The following is a 17,533-nucleotide window of genomic DNA, read 5'->3' as shown; positions in this document are numbered from 1 at the left end:
GGCGAGACTCCTGAGCACCTCACTGCTGCCGGTTACAAAACCCTGACCGTAAAATCCTCTCTTCTTTCCTAACAGAGCACTTGGAGGTCAGGGGGCCACCCTCTTAACCCTAAGAATTACGGAAAGTGTCCGCCGGGTCATCCAGTGCTGACGGACGGCGCCCTGCCAGCAGCGTAGATCTGACATGACCTCAGCTGAATATGTCTGTCTTCTTTAGTCAACAGGACAAGTGACCCTTACCTTACACAGCTGCTTTTTCCCAGCCCTTCCCACGGCTTGCAGCCCATCCAGAGCTAAGATGTAAAAAGCTCCCGGACAGGTGCCCAGCCCAGCCTAGCCTAGAAGGTTCCACCCAGCAGGTGCCAAGTCCATACACGCACAACAAACGGACAGATGAAAACACGGAGGACACAGCCCCGAAGCCACGTGGGACAGTGTGACAGCTGAGGCAGCTCCCCCTGGGACTGAGTTTCGGGGACACCCTGAGAAGTAGATCAGGCGACTCGTAAAAGCCATGGTTTCCTGAGACCCCATGGCCAGGTGAGTGATTCCAGCACTGAAATGCTGCCGTGGCCCCTCTTTGGCTGCTGGTTCCAGGCAGGAGATTCTAAGGAACTGCATAAGAAGGAATGTCGCTTGTGTCTGTCTTCGAAGCAAATTTTATCCCAGGGCCAGCTGCCTATCAGAATCTGGGTCTTGTTTTTCTCACTTACTCCTATTTTCTGTCTCTTCCTGTCCCTTCTCTCTTTCCTCCTCCACATAATGTGTTTCTCCAGCCCCTGATCCAATATGTTCCTTCCGGCTTCTCTAACTGAGGGCGTCGGGGCTGGAGGCGGGGAGGTCGGCTTTATTTAAATGCAGTTTTGCAACGGTTCAGGATGTGATGTCACCCTGCTTTCAACCGCCGACAGTCATGGAAACTTTTGTTCTTTACGTCCCTCGCGGGCTCCGTCTCAAAGGAAGTGGGGAGGGCCACATCTCTCATGGATGAGACGGGTCAGAGCTACTTGCTGCCAATTCACCTAAAAAAAGAGACAGCATTCCTGCAGGTGGTAGGAACGATGGACACATGGATGAGCTAGGTAACCAGGACCCTTCTGGGTCTAGATCTGTAAGCCTGTGTGGTTCTGCCATAGTCTCCTTCCAGAAAATGTCTCAAGGAAGCTGCTCAGATTGGAAGCATAAACCCTGCAGGGTGAACCTGGCATGGTCTCCGTGGAAGGGCTATAGTTTTCCACTTTAAAAAAAATGGAGCAGCTGCTCTTTACATGACGTCTTTGGTACACGGGCTGGGGGAGCAGGGTGGGGAGGGGACTGCGTTGAAAACCAGTTTGAAGGAGCATCATGTGAGTTTAAGAATGCACCACCCGCCGGGGGCGGCAGCGGTTACAAGATATTCTGCGAGAATCTTGCGTCTGGGAGCAGAACCCCAAGGCACACTAGAGCAAACGGGACTTTCCTTTCACCTCTGAAGAGGGAACTCAAAATCCAACAGCAACACCCACGTCGAGCATAGGTATAACCATCGTGAGATCCCCACAGACTGCAAGCCACCTTAGTGATGTGAACCCAACTGCAATTCTAAGTTTAAATACACGACAACCATTTGTGGAACCTTTCCCTCCATGTAGAATGGTCACTTGGTTCCTCGTGCCCATTAATGCCTGTGAGAAATGCAACTCTGTGACTGGTAACCGGAAAACCCAAAGTAGATCCCGTCACTGATACAGGGCATGATTAAAAACAAACAAACAAACAACAAAAAAACCTGGTTTGGGAGCCAGGGTAACACCGAAGCATTTGTATCTAGCACATACACACGCGCCGAGACCACATACAGATCGGTAAGTCACGACCCCCGACCTCCGAGGGAGGCTCGGGAGGGACGGCGAGGTAAACATCGCAAAGCCACGCAGAGCCACGGTGCAAAGCCACGCAGAGCCACGGTGCAAAGCTGCAGGAGGGCGGAGGTGCAGGCCGAGCAGACGGCGCTTCGGGGGGCTGGGGTGGGGGGGATTGATAAGCATGAACGCGGAAGGAAGAGCAAGTCCTTCCAGGCAGAGGGAGCCAAGAGCACACCCCACAGGCATGCCCAGAGCAGAGCGGCGGGTCGGCTGAGACTCCGGGAGCAGGCAGGGCCAGGACGTGAAGCTGAGTGGCTGGCGGAGCAGGAGGGAAGGGGCTGCGGTGCCTGCTGGGAACCGGGGCTTCCCCTGCCTCCCAGGAGAGAGGAGCCAGCCCTGGTGTAAAGGTGGGCGGAGGCCGTGCTCCGATGATGTCCCACCTGGACGACCATGGAACCAGAAGGCATGAGAGAAGAAGGGAGGAGGAGGTGGAGGAAGCGGAAATCAAAACCAAGCATCCTTCAGGCAGGTCTTGGCCTCGTGAGAGCAAGGTCCTCCTGCGATCTGTTCTATTCCCACAGTGCCGATTGCACGCAGCTCTAGAAGGCTGCAAAGAAAGAGGCGTGTACTCACTGTTCCGCGGGTGCCAGCGCACGGCGTTCAGGTAGAAGTTGCAGTAATGGAAGAGAAACTCGTGATCCGAACGCTGGCTGTCCCCTCGGAGCAGGGGCATCAGGTCGTGCCCGTCAATGATCCTGCGGGAAAAACCAGGTGGTTACCAGGCGGCCACAACGTCCTGATGTCTGAGTGGTCCTTCCTGCCAACAAGAGCATGAGAGAGCTACAAAGGGGTAATTAAGCAACCGGCGCTGAGAACACCAGCTGACCCAGCTGGGCGCCATATGCAATGCGGGGAGGCCAGCTGGGCTCAGCAATCAGCTGATGTCATCCTCTAAGGAGCTCCGTGAGTTGGGACTATTATCACCTCAGGATGATGGAACGAAGAAACGGAGTGACTTATCCAACGTCCTGTGTGTTGTAAGGGCCAATGTAAACCACGCCCAGCTGACTGGGTGTCATGCTTTCAACTGCCCTCCCCACGACTTCTCCTACACCCAGTTTTCTGCCTAGTGCCTTGGCAAACAGTTTATTCACAAACTCCAGGTCTATCAAAAATAAGAATTCCTGACAATCTGTGGTTAAAAAAAAAAGGTAATACATAACACGGGACAACACGAATTGGATAGACTTCAATGAAAACGAAGTCCTAAGTCTGAATGAATGAATCTGTAAATAATAACAATGATGACATTAAATGCCCTGAGGATGTAAAGACTCTTGCATACATTTATATATGACATACACCCATGACACATACTGCTATGCCCTGAAAAGTAAATATATTCCTCTACGTGGGTATAAAAAGTAAATATACCTCTTCTATGGTGGATGTTTACACCAACCAGATAACATTCTAGTGGCAAACAATAACCATAGACAACTGGCAGTGAGGAAATTAAGGCTATTTGGAGGTTAATTAAAGAAAAAAAAAAGTCTGTTTTTTTATGGCTGAGTAGTATTCCATTGTATAAATATATCACCTCTTCTTTATCCAGTCATCTGTCGATGGACATTGAGGCTGTTTCCATGTCTTGGCTACTGTAAATAGTGCTTCTATGAACATTGTGGTGCAGGTGTCTTTTTGAAGTAGGGTTCCTTCTGGATATATGCCCAGGAGCGGGATTCCTGGGTCATATGGTAAGTCTATTCCTAAAATTTTGTTTTGAGTGTAACACACATTCACAGCCACTAGGGAAATTACATGGTCACTGACAGCATCAGGTTACTTCCACCGAAACACGGGGCAGAAAGCTACTTGGAAAGAGACTGTTGGACTTGAAGAATTTCTTCCTCTCATGAAAACCACTGCATCTCTGTCCTCCTCCATTATTGAAGGATTGAGAACCTGGAAGTTTAACTTGATGATATAATTCGTATTGCAGACTAAGAGGCCTTATGTCCTTTGAGTTTTTTTCTTTTTTTTCTTTTTTTGTGGTTTATTTTGGTGTCACTAAAATCCGCCTAATGTAATTACAGCCTCGCTGCTCCTCCAGCCCCAGTCCTCAGTTATTGATCACGCGCTCTGCCGAGGTCCACAGAACTGAAAATATCCTCTTATCCCGAGCTAAAAATAAGAACAAAAGACAGACTTGGCTCACTTCCCAAGCCTGGTTCCTATCTGCCTGAGACGAACAGGGAAGAGAGACAGTTGTGTTCAGAAGTGGCAAGTTGCGCGAAAGGCTGTTTCTACCCTGAAATGACAGGTGTTGTGCCTTTGAAGAAAGACTCAGGCCTGAAGACGGTGAGATACTAAACAGGTGGGAAGAAAGGAAGGGAGGAGGGCTGAGCACCTGAGCTGGAGGCAACCCCAGGACAGGTGGGTCGGACCTCCTCCACCACCTCTCCCTCCAAGGGGACAGAAGGCCTTTCCATGACGGCTCAAGAGTGAGAGTGAATTTCCATTCCTCGGACGTGACCTCCACCTCCATTTCTTGAAGCTCTTTTTCATCACAAGCCAACAAAACTCAACCCTAAAGAACACAGGAGACAGAAGTCTTTTCTGAAAATCAGTATTTCACAACTGACCTGGGCCATGATCACACAACAGGGGATTTGACGACAAAAACCAGACTCCAAGTCTCACCAACTTTTTTTCTTCCCTAGCAAGACATTTGTCTTTTTTTTTTTTTTTTTTTTTTTTTAAGGAGGGAAGCAAAGTCTGTTCTGCAAACTTTTTTTTTATTCCAATGCAGAGATAGATCTCATTTTTTAAAATATCCTTCACCTAACGTGCTCTTTCCTGGAAGCAGGCAATAAATCACACTGCGATGGAAAAACCACAGTTGAACAGTGCTGTGGACAGACAGCTTGTCAAAAACAGGCTCATTCCTGCCATGAAAAATGAAAAGTGACCCCACTGAGCTAAACTTGTAGATGGTGTCTGAGTTATCAAAACACTCGGGATTGTTTAAAGCCACGTGTGCAAGTCACATTTAACTGTGGCCAACGGCCCAGAAACGGCACATTTCCTTTGGTGTGGCTGGTGTGGACACGTTTCTATAACATCATGACTTGTGCGAGAGGGGCCCACACGCCTTCAAAGTGACACAAAGCATTGCTGTTTTCTGTGGGAATCATTGCATTGGCCTTTTCTGTAAACGGATTCAAGTTTTCATAGCAAGTTTGCGAGACAGCGTCTGCTACACAATTAGATGCCTTCTTTCCTGCTGTCTGCTTGATTCTGTGAAAACCGTGTTCACTGGAGACTGTTTTTAATTTGGAACGTGAGATTACCCTCTGTGGTGTCCTGACTCACGATGGCCATGTGGATATTAGCAATTCGGTGCCAAGAAACGTTGTGTTTGAATTTCAGGTCAAATTCGGTCACGCGGGGATGACTGTGATGTAACCGAAAAGAGCACATGAGGGGAACTTTCCTTGGGGTACAGTGACGTCACTCGCCCATGAATGCACTGCGTCTTTCTCTCTGTCTCTCTTTTATTCCCATGAGCAAGTTGGAAGAAGATTTCTGTTTTCTTACGTCTGCTGTCTCCAGGATGGTGATAACATTTTGCAGGAACTGGGACCTCAACCCCGAGACACTATCATCGGGTTGAGTGAGACCATCAATGGGGGAGACCCAAGAAAAGAGCCTTCGATACTCAGAATGGGTTCTACCGATGACGCTGGCTCACGTATAAAAGAGCCGGGCCTGCCACTGAGGGGGCTGCTCCCCACATCCACGGGCTCGTGCCAGATAAACAGGCTGACCTCCATCGGCCTCAGAATGGGGCGCGTAGGAGGTGTCAGCACCAAACTTCCCTTTAGGGATTTTCCTCTTTGCCCCTGAACTTCTTCCTTCCCTTGCCTCTTCCCAGTTAGATGGAAAACCATCTAAAGAGACTGATGATTTTAATGTCATGAACCATGAGACAAAAAAAAGATAGTGAATGAAACTACCTGAACACTCTGTGGGAGCTTCTTACAGAAATATTGAGATTTATTCCCAAAGAGCAGACAGACACATGGGGTGAGAGTTTCAGTTTTCTATAAGAAAAGATTTTGACGAGTGATAGCTGCCGAGCTTTCTGCCTGTCATTTGAGTGGAAAGAGAATACTGTGGCTGGGGTAGAAGATCTTAGACGTCCCCTTGGGCCACAGAGTTTATGACTTTATTATCCAGATGAACAGTAAACGTGGAAGTGGAAAGAATGCTTCTCACCTCTCAACATGGCGGATGAAAAGCAATATGGCGGACGAAGCAAAACCAGCAAGTGTTCATGCGTTCTCTGTTCTGCACATGACATGCTCTCACGCTTTCCATCCTCACAGCAACCCTCTGAGGGCAGTGCTGTTATACAACCCATTTGCAAGAGAAGACGTCAAGGTCCAGTAAGTTAAACACTTAGGCAAGAGTGAAGCCAAGATTTGAAGCCAAGCAGTACGCCTCTAGGCTCTTTGCTCTTCTCCTGGAACCAGCTACTCTCAAAGCGTGGTCCCGAGACCCACAGGGATCCCTGAGACCTTTTACGAGGTCTACCAGGTCAAACTATCTTCACGATAATTCAAAACATTCTTTGCCTCCTGGAGCACCACTGCTTCATGGGGCTTACGGTGGATTTCCCCAGTGGCGACACCAGCTGTGAGCTGATGCAATGTCTCCTTGGGTGCTCTTGTGTTTAAAAACTTTTATTTCCTGGTTGAATTGCTCATATGATAAACACTGACAGGTACATCCCACAGACACAAAACATCTTTGGGTTCCTGGATCAGCAAAGAGTGTACCTGGGTCGTGAGACCACAACGTTTGAGAACCACGGAACTCTACAATTCCGCTGTTCCCTTTTGGGTGCATGTGCATGCATGTGTGCCCTTGGAGACGAAGGCATCTCTCAAGCAGAAATTTGGGGGGAAAAAAAAATGAAGAACGAAACCAGCTTGCCAACAGTAGGAGGGGAGCCAGGCTATCAACGGACTTCAGCTCCGGCCGAGCTATTGTTTTTGTCTCCAGTTTCCCATTTCCTCTTGGTTCTGCTGGCGGCTGAATTTAAATGAGATTTGCAGCCATTACGGTGGCCTGCCACCAAACTAATGAAAACAATTCATCAGCGTGCCTCACTCAGGACTCTTCAGATTGGCAATAACACTTAACAAGAAACCATCGGCCATGTCATACGACGTTGCATCTAAATTTGAGAGAAAGACGGATTTAGAACTCGCTCCATGATGACGTGCTGGGAAATTGGGCCCTTACCAGGGCGGGAAGCAGCTGCCTTTCTCACTGCTGCAGCCAAGACCTGCCGAGTGGGGTCAGGCGGGAAGCTGTGGGGTGAAACGCGGGTGGTTACAAGGGGCGTCGGTCCAGCTGCCCTTCGGCGAGCTGACAGTGGGCACAGACAAGACAGAGCTGATCAGCGGGATCCTGGAGCAGTAAGTCTCAAAGGCCACACATCCCATCGCACCTCTGACTTTGTTTCCCACTGGGATAATGGGGTGGACGGAGCAGATTTTTACGTCAGCGGACCCACCAGTAAGTCCCATAACTGGGCATGGATAACAGGTCCAGCAGGCAAAACCAGAACGCCCTCGCCTGCAAACTGTGAAGGAGACGATCGCAAGTGCCCATGAGTCACAGTACCTGTCTTCAGGCAGCGGCGACCCGGCAAGCTTGAGCACCGTCGGAAATATGTCCATGTTGCTTGTCGGCTCATCGATCTCCAGCCCAGCCTGGATCACCCCCGGCCAGCGGAGGACGCCTGGGACCCGGATACCTCCTTCCCAGTTGTTCGCTTTCCCCCCTAAAACAAACACCGAAGGAGAAGCATGAAGCAAATGTGCACGTCTTTCCAGTACTCACTTCAGTGCACTCTTCAGTGCCCAACGTCAGGCAGCCCACTTGGAAGAACGAAGTGCTTTAAAGACATGGAGTCCGTGAAAATTTCACATTATCTGTTGTGGTGAAAAAAAAAAAACATAAATACACGGCATGGTCACTGCAGGCATGACACATGGCCGGCACTGCCTGGTGGGCACAAGTCACGCCTTTGTACTCAGGGAGACACAAATCTCGCAGCAACAAAGACTTATCAACAATGACACTGGAGTCAGGGAGTCCCAATTCTATTCTACCTCTTTTTTTTTTTTTTTTTTTTAAACCAGCGGTGGCAGACAAAAGAATGGTGCCCTCAATTGTCCACGTCCAAATCCCTGGTACCTTATATGACAAAAGGAGAGATTATTCTGGATTATGTGAGTGGGTCGAATATAACCACGAGGGGCCTTCTTAGGGAAAGAGGGAGGCGGGAGAGATGGCGTCAGAGCAGCTGGGGCCGTAGTCAGAGAGGGAGACTGGAAGATGCTGCGTCACTGGCTTTGAAGATGGAGAGCGCTGACCCACGCCAGTGGACGCAGGTGGCCTCTCACCACTGGAAAAGCCCAGGAAACAGGCGTTCCCCCAGAGCCTCCATAAAGGAACACAGTTCTGCCGACACCCTGATTTTAGCCCAGGTGGACCCATTTTGGATATCTGACCTTCACATCTGTAAGGACACCAATCTGTGTTATTTTGGGCCACCAAATGGGTGGTGATTTGTTATCGCAGCCCTAGGAAGTGAAAGCACCAGCTGGGCACACGGAACAACCATCCTGTGTCTCGCAGTCCAGACACGTTAGATGCAAGTCCGACATGGGGTTATGATCCCCGGGGCCTGAAAGGCAGGAGAGCACACACGATGACCGTTGTCACCACTGCTGTGATTCTATAGCTGTTCCAGTCGGGAAAACCAGCTTCGTACGCATAAGGCGATTCCAAATTAACTAAACGGAGAAGGAAACGGGTACTGGGAGGGGCCGGGAGGGGTGAGCTGGGAGAGGGCCACGATGTCAACAGAAGCTGCTCCCCAGGGCCTCCCCCCCGCGGACCCTGCAAAACATAGACAGCAGCCCAGCAGCCTCGTGCTCAGGGAGGTCGGGGCTGGGTCCCTCAAGCCGGGAGCGCACGCGTGGTCGGGGAACCGGACGTGCCGCTTCCCCAGGAGTATTTCCCCAGGACTTTACACCTAGCTGAGCACAGAGCTGGACCCCAGAGGAATCGTAACCTTGGGAAGTTAGGCTGGGGAGGAATGGAGCGGGTTCAAGTTCAGCTCCTCGCAAACACCTTCCCAACACACAACTGGCATGGAAAATTAAGTAGTCAAATAAAGTTGGAAGAGAATGCAGATTCAGAGCAGGGAGACAGTGCCTGGACATGACTGATGCATGGTTCATACACGGACATAAATTCCACTTAAACTTAAAAAATGAAATGATGGAGACCTAGGTTTGAGGGATTTTGAAAAGCAAACCTTCATTTCTTAACGCTAGTTTCCAGTGAACTGCGGACTGAACGCTGACGACTGTGGACTCAATTCCTTATACGGGCAAGATCTTTCCGCTGCCGGCACCCGTTATGTTTTACATGCACAGTTAGGGAAAACTCAAATGTGAATTCTTTACCAGTTTGCAATTTCTATGGTGGCTGGCCTCCTAGGAAAGTTAAAACTCTTCCTCGTCATCTTTTCAGTGAGACCTTAAGGTAATTACCTGACCAATACTGTTATTCCTGCTTCGTGGGTTTTACACCGAAGAAATGAGAAGTTTGCATCACTTGGCAGAGTTTATTCAAGCTGTCACTAGCGGAGCAGTTGCAGAAGGCGCCTCAACGTGTGAGTTAGTGTCTGATTAACCTTCCAGCAGATCAAGCTCACAGCACTCTCACTTTAAATTTAACGGCAACAAAAACAAACCAACAAACAAAAAGTGGTTTCTACCGAACAAAAAAGGGCGAGTTGAACTAGTGGCTAGTCTATACACTGATCGCCCCCCTGGTTAAAATAAAACAGAACAAAATAAATGGGAAGATGGACCAAAATGCTAAGATAACGGAAAAGCATCTTTGAACAGTCTACCCTTCCAGATGCAATGTGGCCTTGCGGATTGGGTCCTGAAACTGCAAAAGGGCATTCGTGGCGGGAAATTCGTCTTTTGGTTGACAACGATGGACTAACCTTCATTTCCTGACAAATGTACGAGGGTTATGCAGAAAGTTAACACTGGGGGAAGCTGGGGGAAGGCAGTGTTTTTAGAACAACAGTGATTAAAAAAAAATGACAGGCATCTGCACAATAGATAAACAAGATTATACCGCATAGCACAGGGAAATACATACGAGATCTTGTGGGAGCTCACGGTGAAAAACACTGTGACAATGAATATACATGTATGTTCATGTACAACTGAAAAACAGTGCTCCACACTGGAATTTGACACAACATTGTAAACTGACTATAACTCAATAAAAAGAGTTAAAAAATAAGGTGATTATTAATATGATTGAAAAAATATATATATATTTAAAAACTTTTAAGAGATGCGTGCACACACTGCCTACGGGAAAAGGCATTTGACGGCGCAGGATTCCACATTTCCAAGTATATGTTGATGAGCAACAATCTTTGCTGGTCAGATGGCGAGGCTCTGAGTCTTCTCCGTCCTGCTGGATTGCCATGGAAAAGGATACATACAAAATGTACGTGTCTTTAAAAGTCCAGCACGCTGCTCTCCCAGGAACTGCTGGGAGATGTCATGTCATTATCATGAAGTTCACAGGAATCAAAGACTGAGCCCCGCGCACCTGATGTGCTCACCCGACATTCGCCAAGCAGTGGCTTACTAGAATCAGGAATCGTGACGGAGTTCACCGTGTTCCGGGAATCACCCAAGCTCACGACAGATATTAACTCATCATTACTCTGCAAAGTAAGTAAGTACCCCATTTCACAGTTGGGAAAACTGTGGCCAAGACTGCACAGCAAGTAAGCGATGGTATCAGAATCTGTGCCGCTGAGAAACTCTACTCCTAGCCTAGCAAATTACGAGATTCTGCTGTTATTCTCAGAATCCCAAAGGGAAGGCTTTCAACTCATCACCAATGAGTATTATGTGGCTATGGGTTTGTCGTAAGTGCCTTTCATTATGTGGAGATAAGTTCCCTCTATATGCACTTTGGTAACAGGCTTTATCATAAATGGGTGTTGAATTTTATCTAATGCTTTTCCCACATCTATCGAGATGATCGTGTGACTTCTGTCCTTTCTTTTGTGGATGTGGTGTATCCCGTTGATTGATTTGCGTATGTTGAACCATCCTTGTGTCCCTGGGATGAATCCAACTTGATCACTGTGTATGACCTTTTTTTTTTTAAAATGTGTTGTTGGAGTTTGTTTGCTAATATTTTGTTGACTAGAATCCCAAAGGGAGCTCAAAGATATGCCAACAAGCTTCTTCTTGTCCGACAGAAGCTCCAAGTCTCAAAGGAGAGCTCAGACACACCCACAGAGAACTGACTGGGGGCCGACAGAAAGCACAGGGCACTCCTCTTCCCGCAGAACACCTGCCCTAAATCAACAGACTCTGAGTTGGTTTGTGAAGGAGAATAAGGTTAGCAGAGGAGGAGGTGAGACTGCAGGGCAGATACAAGAAAAACAGGTAAAGGATTCTGGATTCTTTCTTTCCAAAAACGTATGAGCAGAGAAAAGAGCACGGTCTAAATTTAAAGTTTGGTCACGTAATTGTCAAATTCATGCTTTTAACATCCTGGTGGCACTCGGCCATAATGGGAAGTCACGGAGGGAGGATGGCTGAGTTACTCAATCTCTGCAGGCAAGAGAGAATTCAGAGACAATTCTGCCATTTACGTGGAGGCTCTTGTTGGGAACAGCTGTCTGCAAGCCAGCCTTCTATTCTTGCCCCGACAAACGCTGCGACCCAGGGGGTCAAATGCCTTTGAATGGCAAGAGCACATGCTCCTCATTTTTCTCCTTGATTTGGGCACAGACGTTTACGACACAGTCTATCTGTCTTTTTCCCTCCTCTTGGGCCTCTCCCCGCCCAGGTAACGCTGACTCCCTGGATGGATGGGAGCCACAAACAGGCACGTGACAAGTGCAACTCACACCAAACACTTTCTCACCCAAGATGCTGTGGTTCCCACTCTCCTCGACGTATTCATTCCAGTCTAAAAACCCACCCGTTCTAGACAGGAGAGCTGACGACACTGTCCAGGTTCTGTCAAACTAGCATCCACCTGTGATCGGGGACAAAAATAAAGAACAGCGATCTGCTCAAGTCAGGGTCCAAGGAGAGGCAAACACAGAAAGGACACCCTTCAAGTAACTGACATGGTAGGAAAAGTTAATGGGGACTATTTGGTTTGTGAGGTTTTTTTTTTTGGGGGGGGGGAATTAGGTCATTTATTTAGCATGGAGGTCCGGGGATTCAACCCAGGACCTCGTGCATGCTAAGCACACGCTGTGCCACTGAGCTAGACCTTCCCCCAAGGGTGACGATTTAAGCCAGATACCAAACGGCTAACTAATCTGAGTCAGGGGCTGGCATACGTTTCCCCCGAAGACCCAGGGAGCAGCTTTTGTGGGTTGTTTTCCCAGCTCCTCAGTAGAAGAGACTGAAAGCTTTCTTTGGGAAGGTCTTCAAGTTCCAACCATTATGCTCCCCAATTCCCCAGCACCTCCTGTCACTGCTCCTTCGTAGAGAAGAGGCTGTCCCGCCTCCTTTCAAACATCAAGCTTCCTTGTAAGTTTTAGATCTCATTTCCTACCATCTTCTTAGAAACCTGACATTCTCAATGATCCCTTGTCTCTTAACTCCGTTGAAGTTGACTTGGGAGAATGAAATACAGTCCGATCTCCCCCAATACAAAGTTCCCCTTTCACAGCCACCCTTTCTGCGTAGACACATTTCTGAGAAGAATCTGAGATCCTGCCCACCTTCCACTTCCTCTTCCACCATCTCGTCCCTGACCCTCACTGTCACTGAAAAAACACGCCTTACCATCACGTGTGTAATACATGCCGTGCCCTGTGGGGTCTACAGCTTCCTCGACTGCTGAGCAGCAGTCATTTCTCCGAACCGTGCTCTTCCCTGACTCTTCCCTCCCTAGTGTCCTCACTTCCCCAGTCACACTCTCCACGTCTGCTTCGTTGCATCACCATCTTCCATCCCGACTTTTCTGTTCGTCTTGGTCCCTGACTCTCTTCTTACACCAAATGATCGCATACGCCTCCCCGCATGCCAACCAAAAACAAGTCTCTGCCTGGGCGTCCTCATTCCTACAGGGAACCTCCACGTACCCAGTGACACCAGCCAGAAACAGGAGAGCCAGCTTTGAGGCCTTCTTTTCCCTGAAACCCAGGATCCAATCAATCGCCAGTACGCAAAGGATTTACCGCCCATACCCAATGGATTCACCATGCTCTTCCACCTGCAGTCTTCATGAGGTTAAACAATACATCCTTCAAACCGAAACTCAAGTGTTTTTTCGTTTACGGTTTAAGTCAAAAATTATTTCCTAAAACATGTCGGGTTATGGGGATACACACGTGAGTAGAACACATCTACCGTCATGGTTCTTGTCGTGTCTCGGGTAACAGCCACACCCTGCACTTACGAAGGGCACTTAGAAAACAACCTGCGTGTGCTGGCTTTTTAATCATGACAGTCCTCTACGGTGTTCCTAGAATAACAATCCATTCCTTTCCTTATACTGGATTTTGTTGAGAATGTTCGTCTCTAAATGTAACTACTACGCACATGGCCACACACACACACACACACACACACACACACACACACACACATTCACTGTACTGTACACATTAGTGTGGACGTAGGCTACTGCCTCAGCCACATACCCAACATCCTTTGTTCACACCTTCATCTCTAGCAACAATGAGCGGCGTTTTGCTACCCACAAGCCCCTCACTCCTGCCTAGAATGAACTTCCCACATCTCCTTCTCCCAGCCAGCACCTCCCAACATCAGCCTGCAGAAAGGCCAGCCTCTGCTGCCAAGCTTTCTCAGTTCCCAGGTTGCATGAGCTATCTGCAACCGTCCCTTGTCAGAGCTCCCTTACCAGTTTGCCATTCTGAAATCACCTCCTTACACCTCCATCTCAAAAAGGAATACAAGCTGCTGGCGGTCAGGGACCCCGGGTCAATTGTCTTTAGCACCTAGAAACTAGCCCGGTGCCTGCCATACCATACAGACTCAACACATGCATGCTTGTCGGTTGAATTTAACTGAATGAGTCAACAGCTAAGTGAGGATGACACGTGAGCTTCTTTCAAAGGTGAGAAGCCTGCAGGATGCCTCCCGGCACGTAAACACTGATACTGGTGAGACCGGCCAGGTTTTGCCCATTCTTGGGGAGCCGGTGAAAACTTTTGCTAAAATCTGAAGAATGACCCTGAATGTCGCCAGCTTCTAATAAACTACCAGAGCCTTTTGCTTTTATTTATTTGTTTTTTACAATGAAGGTATCCACTGCTCTGAAAGCTGTGTGACTGCACGAGGGAAAGAGACGCCCAACTCAGTGGCTGTAAGCGGTGGCTCCTCAGTGAAACGGACTCCAGCCACTCAGCTGCTTTGGAGTCTGCACTCTGATGAGAAACCCCAGAAGCTGCGGTGCCCCCAATGCTGATATCAGGGAGTTCTGAAAGCACGCCTCTGTGCGTGGAGAAAGTCTATGTTCTTAAACACTCGGGAAAATATGATTCTCAGCTTCCATCCCCACCGACCAGTGCTTCTGCAGACGCTGTCTATAGAGTTAACGTAGCCAGTCCATTGACATTTATTACCTGCTTTAGGCAGAATAAAAGGGAGGAAGGGGTTGAGTGGGGAGCCTCCTGCTGGGTGACCTTTCAGAGTCGGGCGTTCCCAGGAAGGGTCGGCACCGGGTATGGGTGTTACCAGCTCTCAAGTGCTCTTTGAGGCCACGGGTTTGGATGAGATCACACAGGGTGCGTGTGCAGAGAAAGAAAGGAGGGGGCGCAGGACAGGGCCCCAGAGGCCTCCAACTTTGAGAGGTAGATCCAAGAAGGATGAGGCACCAATGAAGTCAGGAAGGAGCATCCGTGAGTTCACTGGCACCCATCTCTCTGTACGGAGGGCCCCAGGTGCTTAACCCTGACTGGGACATCCTGTGAAGCTGGGGCGGGGCCAGTGGCTCCTTCCCCAGGAGAACCGCAATCGGGGGAGGGTACAGCTCAGTGCTAGAGTGCCTGCTTAGCATGCATGAGGTCCTGGGTTCAACCCCCAGTACCTCCATTAAAAACAAGTAAAGAGATAAATAAGCCTAATTACCTCCCCGCTCCAAAAAATAAAAATTAAAGGAAGAGAGAACCACCATCTGCAAGACTACAGTCTTGAGTTCCTATCCAACTGCCCTGCCCTGACACAGGTAAGGGAGCAGACTGAAGGCCCTTCACAAGGGCACCCACTCCCCTGACCTCAGGAGACCCAACACCTGCCCACGGACAGGTGTGCACTTACACCAACTCAGAGCCACCATCTATGTTTCCTGGGGATGGTTCAGGATCGCAAGGAAATTGTAACTCCTCTGTTCATCTCAAACTGTGGTTCCTATCCCACGTTCCAGAGCAGTCATGCGGACATTTTCAGTATTTCAAAGCCAAGTTGAAAATTCTACATTTAACAGCTCTGAGAAGGTCACAGGCTACTCAGTGTAAAAGGCACGTGGGATTTTTGGGTTTGCTTGTTTATCTCACTCTCGATGAAAAGCCTAATTAAGTCAGTACGCGAACACTGTCAGGTGACCCAGAAGCTCCAAAGGAAACAATGATTCCTCAATTCTCAAATGAGAAGATGGGCTGTTACTTGGTAAACTCATTTTTTTTTTCAGGTTGACACAATTATTCACAACATATGGACGGGAGAAGGAAATTGATTTTAGAAGCTTCTCAGAAGTAAGTAGTTCAGAAAGTATTGTATGACAGACATCATCAAGATTGCTAAAGTGTTAACTAATGTTATATTCAAAACACACATTGGACCCTGCGTCTATTCACAATTCCCTTTCATACTACAGCTTGTGACAAAGGGAAAATTTACCCATATTGAAATCTAAACAGGACAGTTATGCTGCAAACACATTTCCTTCAAAAAATGAGAGAAACGAAAAGTAGCATCACTATTTCCTAAACCCCCAAGTATTATATTATTATTATTTTTTCAAATGCAGACTGCAGCAGAACTTAACGTTCCTACGATTAAAAGGAATCACCTATTGAACTCTGTGAAGTGACTTAGTCACAGGCACTCTATCAAGGTGGCTCACACACAGATTTCATTAGCGAAACAGACCTGTCTGGGGAATACAGTGGAATCGCTGAGCTCAAAGCATACAGATCTTTTTGTGTGGTTTTGATCAAGAGTGGAAATCATTACTGTTACGTGCGAGTGCTCAGCTTTAGAAAACAAGGTGCGTTGACATTCAGAAGTCTTTTTGTTTGTTTGTTTGAGTGGGAGGTAATTAGGTTTATTTTATTTATTTGTTTTATTTTAACAGAGGGACTGGGGATTGAACCCAGAGCCTCGTGTATGCTAAGCATGCACTCTACCACTGAGCTAGACCCTCCCTGCCCGACATTTAGAAGTCTTTGGTCATTTCCCGTAGCTAGATGGAAACCACGTCTTTTTTTTTTTTTTTTTCTTTGAGCATCATACTGTAACCATGTTTCACTGTGAACTTGATTTCAACTAAATTTGACAAAGGGATAATGTTTGCAACAGAGTGGCGGCTGAGATATTAATACAGTGTCATGCACTGACGCTATTCCTAGCACTCAAGCAAAGCATTTCCAGCACACCCAATGCGTCTGTTACAAATACCAGGGAGCCGCTATGAGCATGCTTTTCAGATTGTATAAGAACCCCAGTTTCCAGCCATCACTCAGACCTCTGACGCTCCCTTTCTGATCCAACCTCACCATCCACTTAATGTCTCCGAAGAGCCAACTATCAAAGCGAAAGGCCGATGCCAACCCCTCCTCTTGCTCGTGAGGTTTTCCTCAGATTTATCAGCTGGTGGTCATCTGGTCATCTGTCCCTGAACTGAGGCTCCATCGCACTGTATCTGTAACTTTCTTAAATAACGTATTACTTGCTAAAACCACTTTTATCACTGTGATTTATGTACACGTCTCACCTGCAGCCACTAAGCTACTTCGGAAACTAACAGACCTTCGTCGGGAGAATGAATGGTCGGGGGAACCGATGCATGAAATGCAGTCTGCAACTCCATCTCGAGAGATGCTATCATCTATAAAATAACATAAAAACAACTCTACACACAGGCCATAACCTCGTGGAAATACGACAAAAGCACATAGTCTTCATGTACAGGAATACAAGTTTTCATTCCTCAGTCATCAAAAATAAGACTAGCTCAGAGAGCAGGTTAGTCCTGTTCCAATTAAACACCCCTGTTCATTCATGTCACCTGTGCTGAGTATTGGTCGTGTATCCTGCACTGGCGAGCTACCGATGACAACGGAAGGAAGGGGTATGAGCGTCTAGTGAGGGTGTCCAGACAGCACTGAATTGGAATCCTTTTGACCTGCATTCCAAGTAACCAAAAGTATAAGGAAAGCTCCCTGCCCCCAGGCACTCAGAATTAAAAAGAATTTAAAACACTCAGATGTGCACGTGAGGATGTAAACAGAAGCGTAAGGTTTCATAAGCTACATGTCGCCCCTGGGATGGGTAACAGATCAC

At 48.0% G+C, this 17,533-nt stretch overlaps 1 protein-coding gene across 9 annotated transcripts in view; it reads right to left on the bottom strand.

The window, feature by feature from the left end:
* The window catches only part of STS (steroid sulfatase), a 499,782-nt gene that overhangs the window by 374,857 nt on the left and 107,392 nt on the right, over window positions 1–17,533 (bottom strand). For all 9 annotated transcript variants that reach the window (XR_012504613.1, XR_012504612.1, XR_012504611.1 and 6 more), the window contains 2 exons: window positions 7,542–7,701; window positions 2,478–2,599 (listed from right to left, as the gene is read on the bottom strand). Coding sequence is in view for 5 of the 9 variants with exons in the window: in XM_010963972.3 (XP_010962274.2) it covers window positions 2,478–2,599; window positions 7,542–7,701 (282 nt within the window). In the remaining 4 variants the exon portion in view is untranslated. The remainder of the gene's footprint in view (window positions 1–2,477; window positions 2,600–7,541; window positions 7,702–17,533) is intronic.

The sequence above is a fragment of the Camelus bactrianus genome, chromosome X (assembly GCF_048773025.1).
Source record: "Camelus bactrianus isolate YW-2024 breed Bactrian camel chromosome X, ASM4877302v1, whole genome shotgun sequence".
Taxonomy (NCBI): domain Eukaryota; kingdom Metazoa; phylum Chordata; class Mammalia; order Artiodactyla; family Camelidae; genus Camelus; species Camelus bactrianus.
The sequence above is the reverse complement of the archived record's forward strand: the minus strand, read 5'-3'. Positions and strand labels throughout refer to the sequence as shown.